Source organism: Pan paniscus, chromosome 14, assembly GCF_029289425.2.
Source record: "Pan paniscus chromosome 14, NHGRI_mPanPan1-v2.0_pri, whole genome shotgun sequence".
NCBI classification, from domain to species: domain Eukaryota; kingdom Metazoa; phylum Chordata; class Mammalia; order Primates; family Hominidae; genus Pan; species Pan paniscus.
Window position 1 is genome coordinate 115,312,029 of NC_073263.2, and position 14,098 is coordinate 115,326,126.

A 14,098-nucleotide genomic window follows, 5' to 3' on the forward strand; every position below is an offset into this window, starting at 1 on the left:
CCTCAATTTCCTCCATACGTCTCACAGTTTCCTCTATACGCCTCAATTTCCTCCGTACGCCCCAGTTTCCTCCATACGCCCCACAGTTTCCTCCATATGCCCCACAGTTTCCTCCATACGCCTCAATTTCCTCCATACGCCCCACAGTTTCCTCCATACGCCTCAATTTCCTTTGTACGCCCCCCAGTTTCCTCCATATGCCCCAGTTTCCTCCATACGCCTCAATTTCCTCCATACGCCCCACAGTTTCCTCCATACGCCCCACAGTTTCCTCCATACGCCCCAGTTTCCTCCATACGCCCCAGTTTCCTCCATACGCCTCAATTTCCTCCATACGCCCCACAGTTTCCTCCATACGCCCCACAGTTTCCTCCGTACGCCCCACAGTTTCCTCCATACGCCCCAGTTTCCTCCATACGCTCCAGTTTCCTCCATACGCCTCAATTTTCTCCATACGTCTGTTTCCTCCATACGCCTCAATTTCCTTTGTACGCCCCAGTTTCCTCCATACGCCCCAGTTTCCTCCATACGCCTCAATTTCCTCCATACGCCCCACAGTTTCCTCCATACGCCCCACAGTTTCCTCCGTACGCCCCACAGTTTCCTCCGTACACCTCAATTTCCTCCATACGCCCCAGTTTCCTCCACACGCCCCACAGTTTCCTCCATATGCCTCAATTTCCTCCGTAAGCCCCAGTTTCCTCCATACGCCTCAATTTCCTCCACACCCCCCAGTTTCCTCCATACGCCCCACAGTTTCCTCCATACGCCTCAATTTCCTCCGTACGCCCCAGTTTCCTCCATACGCCCCACAGTTTACTCCATATGCCTCAATTTCCTCCATACGCCTCAGTTTCCTCCATACGCCTCAATTTCCTCCATACGCCCCAGTTTCCTCCATATGCCCCAAAGTTTCCTCCATACGCCCCACAGTTTCCTCCATACAGCTCAATTTCCTCCTTATGCCCCAGTTTCCTCCATACACCTCAATTTCCTCCATACGCCCCATAGTTTCCTCCATACGCCTCACAGTTTCCTCCATACGCCCCAGTTTCCTCCATACGCCCGTTTCCTCCATATGCCTCAGTTTCCTCCATACGCCCCAGTTTCCTCCATATGCCTCAGTTTCCTCCATACGCCCCACAGTTTCCTCCATACGCCTGTTTCCTTCATACGCCTCACAGTTTCCTCCGTATGCCCCAGTTTCCTCTGTACACCTCAGTTTCCTCTGTACGCCTCACAGTTTCCTCCATACGCCCCAGCTTCCTCCATATGCCTCAGTTTCCTCCATACACCTCAGTTTCCTCCATATGCCTCACAGTTTCCTCCATACACCCCAGTTTCCTCCGTATGCCTCACAGTTTCCTCCATACGCCCCAGCTTCCTCCATACACCTCAGTTTCCTCCATACACCTCAGTTTCCTCCATATGCCTCAGTTTCCTCCGTATGCCCCAGCTTCCTCCATACGCCTCAATTTCCTCTGTATGCTTCAGTTTCCTCCATATGCCTCAGTTTCCTCCGTCTGCCTCACAGTTTCCTCTATAAGCCTCAGTTTCCTCAGTACACCCCACAGTTTCCTCCCTACACCTCCAGTTTGCTTGTTTTGCACAAATGACTGACAACAGAACACTTGTGGGTGTGGACGGAGCTTGCGTCTGGAAGTGTTTCTAAGATGCTATTTTCAGCAGGTCGCTATAAACGCTTTCCACTCTGAAGCACACAGGGGCTGGGGCTGGCCTTCGGAGTTACGAGGAAACGAGGACCAGGACCAGGGATTCTGCATCAGCACAGCCGCCAGGAGCCGGCCGGGGCCCCATCCCTGACACTGCTGTCGCCCGGCCGTACCTGGGTGCTGTGTCCGTGGGGCGTCTGGAGACGTTGACGTGGTCATAGCAGGGCCTGGAACGGGGAGGTCTGGCCTGGACTAGAGAAATGAGGGGCGTATCCGCTTCTCCACCCTGGCCACAGATGAAGAGGCTCTGGGGGCAGGAGGGAGTCAGACACGTGCAGGGCAGGCAGCCTGTGCAGGGCCCAACCCTCCGGCACCAGAACCTGACCTCCTCAGAGGCCCCCACCGTGGAGGGATGTCTGGGGGATGCTGTGCGCTGCCGCTATGATGTTTGGTTAGAGATTAAAGCCATTTCAGAAGTGGACACCTGCCCATGTGATGCAAAGGGCTGGGAACCCGGTCTTGACTTTGCCTGGAATGCCTTTCAGAAAGACCTCTGTCCCTGAGGCTGAGGGACAGTGCCTGCTCCTGCCAGGTGCCCAGCTCTTAAGCGGTCCCCAGTCTCATGCCGCCTGCCCCGGGGCCTCCCCCAACTCATTTGTTTATTTCCCTGTTGGGAATGTATTGATACCTCTAGGATGCAAGGACGGAACCACACCTGAGGGGTGGACAGTCAGCCGGTGCCCAGCAAATATCTGTGGAATTTCCTCTACACAACAGGGAAAGCGATGGAGACAGAAACCTCTGCAGACCCCCGAGGGCACCCACTTCCCTGACCCCGCCCACCTCCCTGATCCCCGCCCACCTCCCTGACCCCCATCCCGCAAGCTGGGCCTAGGGTATCGGTGGCCTGGCTGGTCATGCCCTGGGCGCCAGCGCCTGCGGAGAGTTCAGGAAGTGAAGGGTTTATCTCAGCTTGGCCCATGACTGCGTTGAAGGACAGGAGGGAGCGGCTGTGGCTGTGGCTGGAATCTGAAGCCGGTGTGGGCGGCCAGGGCCTTTCCCTGGGTGGTGACGAGCGAGGACCAGAGCCCTGTCTGCCCGAGGGAAGGGCGAGGGGACACTCCCCATGGCGGGGGTGGGATGCCGGTAGCCGGGGCTCAGTGACCGCTGCCTGGGCCACCGCCTGTGGGGACCTGACCTTCCTGGGGAAACCCATGGGTCAAAGGAGCTGAGAAATCCAAGCACCAAGTGGCCGCTAGGGCAGGACGGACGCGTTCGCAGTGGAGAAGCTGGGTGTGTCCGTGGGAAAGGAAAGAAATGGAAGCAGAGGCTCTTCAGGGGCACCTGGGAACGCAGCCTACACTCTTCCCAGGCCTCCTCCCTCCGTCCACTGTGCCGCCTGGGTCCTGGGACAGCCTGAGGGCCGCAGGCTCCCATGCAAGGCCCGCTGGGGGCCTGCTTGTCTGGGGCTGAATTTGGACTTTATGGGGCTATGGCTTTAATTTCACAATGACCGATAACCAGTGAACTGAAGCCAGGACAGCACCGTGAGCACCCAGTCAGAAATTTTCACGAGGGAACCGATGAACAGGAACAGAGTGTGAGGCTGCCCCAGCCGCGTCCTCCGGGAGGCGCCTTCCCAAGGGAGTGCAAGGCTGCCTGCTGTGGCCAGGCCACCAAAGCACCTTCTTCACTGCCAGGCATCTTTTGAGGCACGCGAACATCAGAGGCCCCAGCCATGTGCTCTGGAGGAGAAGCTGAGAGCCCCAGGCCACAGGCAGGGCAGCCTCTGAGGGCTGGCTCAGGGAGAGTGGCCGGAGCTTCTGGCCTGGGGCAGGTGGACCCGTTAGAAACTGCATGTGTTGCCTCTGGCACCAGCCACAGCAAGAGATTCTCTTCCTATCACACAGGGAACAAACTCAAGGATCTTGACCTTGCCCTCCTCTCCCCAGCTGGCTGCACTTGGGGACGCTGATGCCACAAAGGAAATAATAAACCAAAACAAGATAACTCTATTGGGCGGCGGGAACAGAAAGGAACATGTAGCAATCACTCCTCTTCATCCACGCAAGGAAGCGAGGCGATGCCTTGAAAAGGACGGCCTTCTTTGCTGCAAATAGCCAGAAGTGAACTGAGCAAAGCAAGCACGGGACGCACAGGAAGAAAAGTGCTCCAAGGGACGGACAGGACGGTGCCGGGGTTAGGAAAGCGCAACGCTGTTCAGACACAGTCTCCGATATATGAATGGCAAGCCCAGTTAAAAATATCTAAAGGGCTTTTTTAGGTTTTTAAGAATATTTTTAAGGTTTAGTTTTATTAAAAAATAAGCAAGACAACCAGAAAAAAGACTGAGGAGGGCATAGGAGACCCACCCGCGTGCATGAGGCCGAGTCTAAAGCTGTGGCCATGGCCTGTGGAAACCCGGCAGAAAATCTCCCAAATACCCAGCATATGAGGACGGCAGCAGGTGAGGCACTGGGGTGAGACAGACTCAAATGTGTGGTGTTGGGACAGCAGGGGAGGCACTGGGGTGAGACAGACTCAAATGTGTGGTGTTGGGGCAGGAACTGAGCCTGCAGTCTAGATCCCCACCTCATCCATCACGTCAAAAGAAATTACAGGCGGGTCACAGATGAAAACACCTAACAGCAGGTAACTGTTTTGTAATCTTGGGGAGAAGCCTAAAGCCCAGGAACTAAGAGAGTATAACAAGTGTGAATATAGAATTTAAAAGAAGAGATTGGTTTAGCAATCACTAAGATAAAACACGCGTGGCAGGATCTGCTTGTCTCCTCTGAGCACGCAGGAGCCTCTGCCCCAAATGCAGACATTGGGCCCTACGTGGCACCTGGCTACTGTGCATGGTTGCAGGTCAGGGCAGGCCGGGCCACAGGGCAGGGCCACCCTCCCATTCCCATGTTTACACTGAGCATTTCCTCTGCCTGTGTCTCTTGGGCTGGGGTCTGTGATACAAGTCCGGGAGGCCAGAGACGCCCACGGACAGTGCGTGGGGCTTGGGGAGCGGGACTGAGCCACCTCTGACTCCTGCTGACTGGGATCCAGCTCCAAAGCCATGCCTGGGAAGAGACTCCTGCCTCTCCCAGGATGACTCCGTCCCGCCACGCCTCCGCTCTCAGCGCCCACAGGGACTCACCAAGCTGGACTTTCATCTAAAACTAGACACACGTGACGCCAGCAGACCACAGACCCAGTGTGAGGGGAGCTGTGGGGGTTGTGCTGCAGGTATGTTAAAATTCATACAGGACACCCAAAACAATCAATCTTATTGCATGATAATTTTAAAATAATAAAAAAGACTTGTGGCAAGCTGAAAAAATTTTTGATAACTTTACTACCAATGGCTAATGTGCAAACTCCTACAAATTGAGAAAAACAGGCAAAAAATATAAACAACAGTTTATAGGAAAAGAAATACACAGTTTTTAAACCTATGAAGCACAGCTTTACTCATTAGTTAAAAAAAAAAAAAACCTGAAATGACTGATGTCATTTCTCGCCTGTTACATTGGAAGAGATCAAAAGTTTAAAAAAACAGTTCATTCACCCCTGCAGGGGCGGAGGCTAAGGCTGGCTCTGGGATAATTTGGCAGTATCTGTATCCAAAGGAAACATGAGGACTGCCTCTGCGATTCCATCCTTGGGAACGCATCCCGCAGACACTCAGACGTGTGTGAGGCAACAGGTGCATAAGGATGTCACGCCAGTTTTGTTTATAATGACGGAAATTGGAAATAACGTGGACATCAGCCAACATGCATGGGCTAAGCTCACATGATGCACCGGCTGGAAATGCCAGCGTGAAGGTGAGACACGCTAAGAGAGGGTCTCCTGTGCAGACAGAGTTGCAGAGGCACGGGACAGACCACGTGTGCTAAGCCGCCACGCGTGTGAAGAGCGGAAGGCCGCTCACACATGTTTACATGTCTAAGCACAAGATTCTTGGAACTATAACTACGGTGGTGTCTGACTGGACGACTCAGAGGCGGGGATGGGCTTTCACATCACACCCTGTGAAACATTTACATTTTGTTCCATGTGCATTTATTGCCTATTGCTAAAGACGTCAAAATTTACTTGTTTAAAAAAGAAAGTTTGGCGAAAAGGGAGCAGGCCTCAGCAAGGGACCACAGCCAAGCCTAAAGCTGCCCAAACCCACAGTGCTCCCAGGAAGGCGCAAAGCAGCCCGACTTACTTTGCACGCAGGTGGCGAAGCCTGAGTTTTTGGTGTACGGAGACCCATACTTGTTGATGCAGTCTGCAGGAAGAAAGGGAACGGATGTCAGTCATCCTTACGAGACCGGATGGACTGCAGAGCCTCCGCTTCTGAGACGCTCTGGAGAGGCAGTTACTCTGCTTACCTGGGGTGCTATCATCCTCCAGAAACAATGCCGCTTAGCTTGTGTTAATAAAAAACATGTTAGCCCCAACCCCGACAAACAGGAAACCGCCTCCACCAACTCAGCGGAGTTGTGCACCCACAGTCGTTAAGTGCGTAAAGCACCGCCCGCCGTTTCGAGGGGGTTCCTCCTGCCGTAAGGGAGAATCACCGGGAATGCTCAGTAAGTTCCTGACGGTACTTGAAAAGCTAAACTTCATTTTCCAGTTGACCCCCGTTGGGAAACGCTGTGCTTAACTGGAAAGCCACTCTGCTTTGGAGAAAGCCCCTCCATGCTCTCTGGCTGGCTGGACACAGCTTGACAGCAGACATCCCGCTAGGGCGGCGGGGGGAAGCGAGGCCTGGCACATGCACGTCCAGGGATGACCCGAAACGTGAGACTGTGCAGAACGGTGCAGGGCCTCTCGACCTGGCCCTTCAGGGGGTTACTGTTGCTTATCCAGGCGCAGAAAGGCATGGATGAACAGCGGAAGGCCTCCTGTGGGTGTGCTGTGGACAGCTGGCCACCCCCTGCTTCAGAACTCAGTCCTCGCTGGTGCCCGGGCTTTCTGGGCCAGTGCCAGACCCACTGTGTTTGTTCCAGATATGGACCCAGGGAAGGACCCTTTAAGAGGACATTTACTAAAATGCACTTTGCAACATTAAAAAGGAAGACCCTGGAATACATTTCTCTCCTTCTAAGTGAAATGCTCTCAAAGAGCTCTAAGATGGTGTCAGTTAAACGGGCTGACCCGGGGTCTCTGGCTTTCACTTTCTTGCTGTCCTCCCTTCCCAAGTGTACAGTGGGGGTCTCCAGAGGCCGCCCCACATGCACCAGCTGCTCTGATGGCTGAGATAACGTCTGTGCATTCCCGTTCTTCAAATTAAACAGAAACACTATTCAGTGTTTTCGGTTTTAATTAAGAATACGGTAAATATCAGTCAATACAGCCCACATGAACATGGACCCCTTTGGGGTCCTCAATGACTTCAGAAGTGATTACTGCTGAGATCAGAAAACCGGAGGACAAAATCAATTACACGTCCTGACAAGGAGCTGAGCCTGGCATCAACTCGGAGAAGGGGTTTGCAGATAACAGCATTCACCTGAGGTTCCACTAACACGGAATAAAGCTGTGGTATAAAACAAACAGAGAAACTTGTGTTTCTGACCTGCATGTTCCGGACAGTTCCACGTGCACCATGTGATTAAGAATCTTCCTTCCAAGAGTTACGTGGTGAGGAGATTCCTCCAACATGAAACACGCACCCCCAACTATGCCTCTACGACAACCAGAGTAGAGAAGTAATTGAGACTTACCTAAGTATCTTGGGTAAAAATAATCCTGTGGAAAAAGAAAAAGAAAAGGCAAGCATTGACCGGCACACTACGAGGGTCTCTGAACAACATAAGCATCAGCTGGTTAATCAGAGGCTGCTCTCGGGGCAGCCGGAGGGCCGCCCCACCCAGGGAACTGAGGGGAAGTGACTGGGGCACGACTGCTGTGAGACCAACAAGCAAAGGCAGGGCCATTTCCAGCTGCGTAGGAAGTGCTACCCGGTGTGTCCAGGGGAGAGGCCTGCCCAGGAGGACAAGAATGCTTCCAAGTAAAACCCCACTCTTAGTTCCCTGTTGACATAAGGGTCTCTAAAACCCAAAGACCTTAGTTCCCTGTTGACATAAGGGTCTCTAAAACCCAAAGACCTTAGTTCCCTGTTGACATAAGGGTCTCTAAAACCCAAAGACCTTAGTTCCCTGTTGACATAAGGGTCTCTAAAACCCAAAGACCTTAGTTCCCTGTTGACATAAGGGTCTCTAAAACCCAAAGACCTTAGTTCCCTGTTGACACAAAGGTCTCTCAAAACCCCAAAGACCTTTCTTTGGCACACGGGCATTGATTTACACTTATAGTATTGGTGAAACAAAATTGGTACTGGGTGAGGATGGAGGCTGTAATGAAGGGTCTTCTTATCCATGAAAGCGCACTGACGAGGTCCACATTCGACACAAGTGAGCTGTCGAGTCCTGGAACCACCTGCCTGTCACTTGGCCAGCAGAGGCTGGCCGGAAACTTCTTCAGGATCCTTTTGCCATGGCCCACAGATTCTAGGGCCACAGCCTGGTTAAAGCAGCCTCCAATCTCCAGCTTAGGGTCAACCATGCCAGCAGTTTGGCCCTAAATGCTCTAAACCAAGAGACCACAGTCATGGCAGAATAGTCCCAGCGGCCTCTCCATGCTGGGTATGAGTCAGCATTTTTACACTATTTTATGAAATCCTCACAAATAACACCCAGGAAGGTCTTTTTAATCCCATTATCAGGAATGAGGAAACCTGGCTTCAGGATGGTTGTGGGATTCACCTGGGGGCATGAAGGTCAGGATTAGCAGGTGCTGGTAGCATTTTGCAGAGTAGCAGACAGAGGCGGTAGGTACCCAGCGCCATCTGCAATGTGCCTCTGGCTTCATGGGCTGGCTCTGCACAGCCTTTCTGCCTCCTTCCCACCTCTTTCCCACACTTGCTGGCCTCGCCACACCTTTTGTGGGAAGAGCCTAGAGGCCCCGCCCCAGCCTTGCCAACACCCTCCTGAGGCCTGCTTGGATGTGTTTTCACAAAGTTGTGTTCTAGGAAAGATGGGATGCTCTTAAACTCTTACTCCCTTAAGAGAAAGGAAGGGTCAGGGTGAGCTGGTGTTCAGCTCATGTGTCTGTTGGGAGGGCGGCCACCCTGAAGGTCAGGAGGGCTGCAGACCTGGAACACACACCCTCATGCCTGCCCTCATTTCTCTCACTTCCAATTTTAGTCATGGGTTGGCAAACTCCAAGAAAAGGCAAGAACAGCCATACCAAGTGAGCACTGGTGGAGCCTGGAGCAACAAGAGGTGGCACCAGGTTTCTAGGCTTGGAAGGAGAAGGAAAGTGATGGGGCTTTGTCTCAAAGCAGGAGGCTCTGGCTCTGAAATAAAAGACTTGCGAGGGATGCAAAAGGTGTCCTTTCAGGTTTAGAAGCCAGGGATTGAAAACAACTAAGAACTAGTGAGCAAACGGCCTAACTATACACAAATGCTTGCATTACCACAGCTTTACAGCAAGTGTGTTCTATTTTTCAAAATCAAGACTAGTCATACTACTTAATGTGTAATCTGTATTAATACCAAGTTTTATTGTTGCAAAAAGGCATTATTCATGGAAAAACTATGCCAATCTCCTCTCAGTTCACCACACCTATGGGAATGGGGTTTCTGAAACCACAGGGTTATAACCCTGGGTACTGTATCCTAATTTGCATGTTTGATTATTTGAGACAGTAATGGAGGCAGAAAGCATATGCTAATTCCACCAGCGAACTAGGGGAAAGATGGTTAAACCATGAGCAAGAGAAAAGCTAAGACGAATAAACCTAAAAATGCTATACACTCCTGAGAGAAAGAAAAAGAGACATTTCACATTTTCCTGAGAACATTCTGGTATACACTCCAAAGAAAGAAAGACATTTCACGTTGTCCTGAGAACATTCTGGTATACACTCCTGAGATAAAGACATTTCACGTTGTCCTGAGAACATTCTAGCCAAAGATGTAAGACCCAGAAATGGCTTTGAGTAAAGGCACCCAGATAAGCTCCCTGACCTGCAGAACCAAACACAGAGCACTTTGTTCTCAAAACCCTCCCACCCCTGTCTGCACTACAGCTTGTTCAGGTCCATAAACCTTGGCCTGAAGCCCTGCATTAGCCAACTCTCCAGAGCAGCACCCCCAGGAGTCCCCATGGAGCAGAGGCCACCACTCAGGAGGCCGAGATTTAGAACCAGGAGCTCCTTACGTACACGCTGATTCTCTTTCTTCTCAACCTAGGAAGAGCAAGACCTGTGGTAATGGGTTGGTGTGCTGGGGTTAGGTGAGGGCAACAGGGGGAAGAAGCTGGGATTCCCAGGCTGGAAATGGCACCATTTGGCCCCTGGAAATCCTTTCCCCAGGGATCTGCTTCTGTTTTATTTGAACAGCTACAGATAAAAATAAGTGAGCAAACCCCAAGCCACTGCATTGTTAGCTGAAGCTTCAAGAGGAAAAAGACTACATCTACCTGCCCAGCACCGAGCCTGGTGCTGACTGTCCCCCAGAGGCCTCAGGAGCCGTCACCAAACACATGGATGGATGACAGATTAACAGTGGATGAGTGCGTGAAAGAATGGATGGGTGAATAAATGAGTGGATGGGCAGATGGATGCATGAATGAGTGGGTGGATGGATGGATGAGTGAATGGATGAATGACGGAACAGATGGATTGATAGATGGATAGATGGATGGATAGATGCATGTATGGATAAATGCACAGATGAATGAATGAATGGATGGATGAGTGAATCGGTGGATAGATTAGTGAGTAGGATGGATGAGTGAGCAGACAGATGCATGGATGGATAAGTGAGTGGATGGGTGAATAAACAGATGAATGAATGAATGAATCAGTGGATGAATGAGTGAATGGGAATGAATGGATGAGTGGATAGAGATGGATGAATGAACAAATGAATGAGTGGATGGATGAGTGGGTGGACGAAAGAATGAATGAGTGGATGGATGAGTAAATGAATGGAGATGGATGGATAAATGAATGAGGATGGATGGATGACTGAGTGGGTGAATGAATAAATGCGTAGATAGATGGGTGAGTGGATGGATGGATGAATGAATAAAACAATGAGTGAATAGATGGATGAGTGAGTGTATGAGTGAGTGAGTGGGTGGATGAGTGGCCAGATGAGTGAATGAGTGGGTGGATGGGTGAGTGAATGGATGAATGAATGAAAGAATGAGTGAGTGGGTAGATGAGTGAGTACATGAATGGATGAGTGGGTGGATAGGTGAATGGATGGACAGATGAATGAATGAGTGGGTGAATGAGTAGATAGATGAATAAATGAATGAATGAATAGGTGGGTGAGTGGGTGGGTGAATGGATGAGTGAATGGGTGGGTGAGTGGATAGATGAGTGAATGAATGAGTGGGTGAATGGGTGACTGGATGGAGATGAATAAATGAAGGAATGAGTGGATGGGTGGATGAGCGAGTGCATGGATAGTTGAATGAATGAGTGGGTGGATGGGTGAATGAATGAATCAGTGGGCAAGTGCAAGGTCCTGCAGTTTTCACTCCCACAGAGCACTGAATGCTCAGTTTCACTTAAATCATAGATAAGTACTTGGAAGAAAAGTCAAAATCAATGCTCCCAGTCTGTTTCTTTTAATAATATGTAAGTGTTTGTGCTGTAATTCCTCAGGTTTACAAACCCCCACGTGATTTTAAAACTTACATCCTTGTTATTAACTGACATCTGCCAAACCCACTCTTCTAGGTGACAAGTGTGGTGCCCACTGCACGGAGGATGCAGCCATTAGGTCTCTCGGAGGTTTGTGTGCTTTGCTGTTCCTGGCAGGGACGACTTGGAGGGCAGCAGCCTCCTGGTCAGTGCAGGGCCCCGTCCCTGGGTGAAGCAGGGCAGGTGCTCGGCCCGCGCTCCTGAGGCTCTGGCGCAACTGTGAGTGGCCCAGGATGGCCATGAATGCAGCCCAACATAAATTCGTAAACTTTCTTAAAACATGAGCTTTAGGCACAGACCTTCTTTTTAGCTCATCAGCTACTGTTAGTGTTAATTTTATGTGTGGCCCAAGACAGTTCTTCTTCCAGTGTGGCCCACGGAAGCCAAAAGATTGGACGTCCCTGTGCTGGGGGTTCCAGGGCTGGTCGAGGCTGGGAGCCCCGTCTGCAGAAGGTCCCGGTGTGAACAGCAGAGTCGGTGCCTCCTCTGACGCCTCCCTGACTGTGCCCATTGCCCTTCGGTTTCGTAAGCATGGAGGAAACTGAACCTGAAGCAGCTTGGAGGGAGCTGAGCCCCAGGACAGGAGCCTGGTCTGGCTGGGGTCTAACATGAGGCCCCAAATTTGTTATAAAACTACAGAAAGTGTCTGATGAGTAGATGCCACCTCCGGACCCTGGCATCCGCCTCTGCTGCCTTTGCTCTGCTCAGGAGGGCAGTGGGTGCCGGCAGAATCCATGGGAATTGGTGCAGTGTCACAAAGACCCAAGCCCACCTCCGCCCCTGCCCTGCCCACCACCAGACCCAGGTCTCCGCTGCTCAAAGCCACCCACAGGGCAAAGGTCAAGCATGGCAGGGAGCTGCACACAGGGTTCCCAGGATGGGTCGGCCTCGGGGACCAGGCTGTAGCCTGGCCACCCATGCGGCAACCCTACCAGCAGGGCACTGCGGTTCTCACGCCCCAACCCCCAAATGACCTTTGACCTGTTGACAGGCTTCCTCACCCAGAGCTGTGGTTCGGAACAAGGTGGGGTGACCTCCCCACGCCACCGCAGGAATCAGGCAGCACCCAGCATGTGAAGAGACCCTCCAAGGGGCGGGGGAGACTCTTCCCCAGGCCTGCTCTGGGGCCCCTGCCTACCTGCCTGCAGCTTGGTGAGGGTTTCCAGTGGTCTCTCAATCCAACTAGACCCTGGGAGGGGCCCATTCACTTTTTAAAAATGGCCAAAACCTCCATGCGGTGATGGCATACAACACAGCACATTAACAAGACAAGAAACACTTTTGGGCCCAAAGTGCACTGAACTGGAAGCACCTCACGCAGCCTAAAGTCAGTTTGGAAGGTTCCAGAACATTTCCTAAACACCTTCATCTCTGAATACACTTTAACTCCTTGGGTCCCAGCAAGGTCTCTGCCTGGTGGTGAGGGGCGGCCAGGGGATTAAGGGCACGGCCCGACCTGACGCTCACTCATCCTTGGGCCACGGTCCCCGCAGAGCTGCAGTGAGGATCAGAGGTCAGTGAACATGGAGAACCTTCTACAAACACCCGATGTCAGTCCTGCATAAATCTTTTTGTGTGAGTTTCATCTGCATTCACACAGCAAATAGTGGTTATTTTTCAGAGCGTGCTAAGAATGTCTTACTCTCTTTAGCAAATAACAGCCATAAATTTTGTTTCCAAAAATCTTTATCTTACTTGACAAGTGGGTGGAGACTGCCGAGCGCAGGGACTCTTTATCAACACCATAACTTTCTCTGATATTTTCCGTGGGAAATGGTCACAAGAATTCACTAACCCTTTGACCATAGCGCTGTCTTCCAAGAACTTGACTTCTATGAGAAAACTCAGGGTAACGCCCACAGGAACTGCCCTTGGGGAGCCTTCCTTTCTCAGCATTTGCAGAGACTCTGAAGAGCCGCTGTCTTACAGACCCTTGGCCTGGCAGCCCGGCTCTATTCATGTTCTTCTAGCTTGGGAAGTGCAAAATCCTTTCCTTCCTTCCGAATTCGTTTCCTAAGTCTTCACACCCGCAGCAGCCTGCTCTAGCCCTGAGCAAAGTGGAAGTGCTGATCCCACTGCCCACAGGAGGCAGTGCATGGCCCCCAGCCCAGAGGACCCCAGGCTGACCTGGAGGGAGACAGGCCCCAGGAAAGCACAGTCAGTACACCCGGCATGCCCATCTGCACCCAGGGTCAGCGGTGACAGGTGCCCCTGCCCTCCTCCAAGCTCACGCCCAGGTGTGCCCTCCCTTGCTGGGAGCCCTCTTCCTGGGAGCTCATCCTGGGTGTGACTGCCCGGTCAGATGTGGATGCTGGGAACGGCCTCTGTAGCTGACTGCACAGCTGTGAGCACCCTCCATGCCTCACAGCACCGACGTGGTGCCTGACCCGGTGGGTAACCAAGCTCTTCTCACAGAAGCCCCGAGACACACATCAGTGTCTCTCATGGGCTTCATGGCAAACGAGACAGAGGAGCTCGAGTGGCTTCCAGCAGCTGCACGGCGGTAACACCGAGACTCGCCCCACACGGCAGTGACGCCGAGACTCGCCCCGCACGGAAGTCATGCTAAGACTCAACCCTGCACGGCAGTCATGCTGAGACTCACTCTGCCCGTCTCTGCCCCAAACACAGAGCGTGCTCCCGACAGCCCCCAGCAGGGTGTCCCGTGGTGCACAACATTCAGCATGTGAGCGTGGACGCAGGGAAGGAA

General features: G+C 52.1%; 1 protein-coding gene across 4 annotated transcripts in view; it reads right to left on the reverse strand.

Annotated features, from left to right (window-relative positions):
* Positions 1-14,098, reverse strand: part of GAS6 (growth arrest specific 6) — a 47,617-nt gene that overhangs the window by 24,528 nt on the left and 8,991 nt on the right. For all 4 annotated transcript variants that reach the window (XM_055097068.2, XM_055097069.2, XM_063595988.1 and 1 more), the window contains exons 3-4: positions 7,391-7,415; positions 5,887-5,949 (exon numbers count right to left, since the gene is read on the reverse strand). In XM_055097068.2, coding sequence (XP_054953043.2) covers positions 5,887-5,949; positions 7,391-7,415 — 88 coding nt within the window. The remainder of the gene's footprint in view (positions 1-5,886; positions 5,950-7,390; positions 7,416-14,098) is intronic.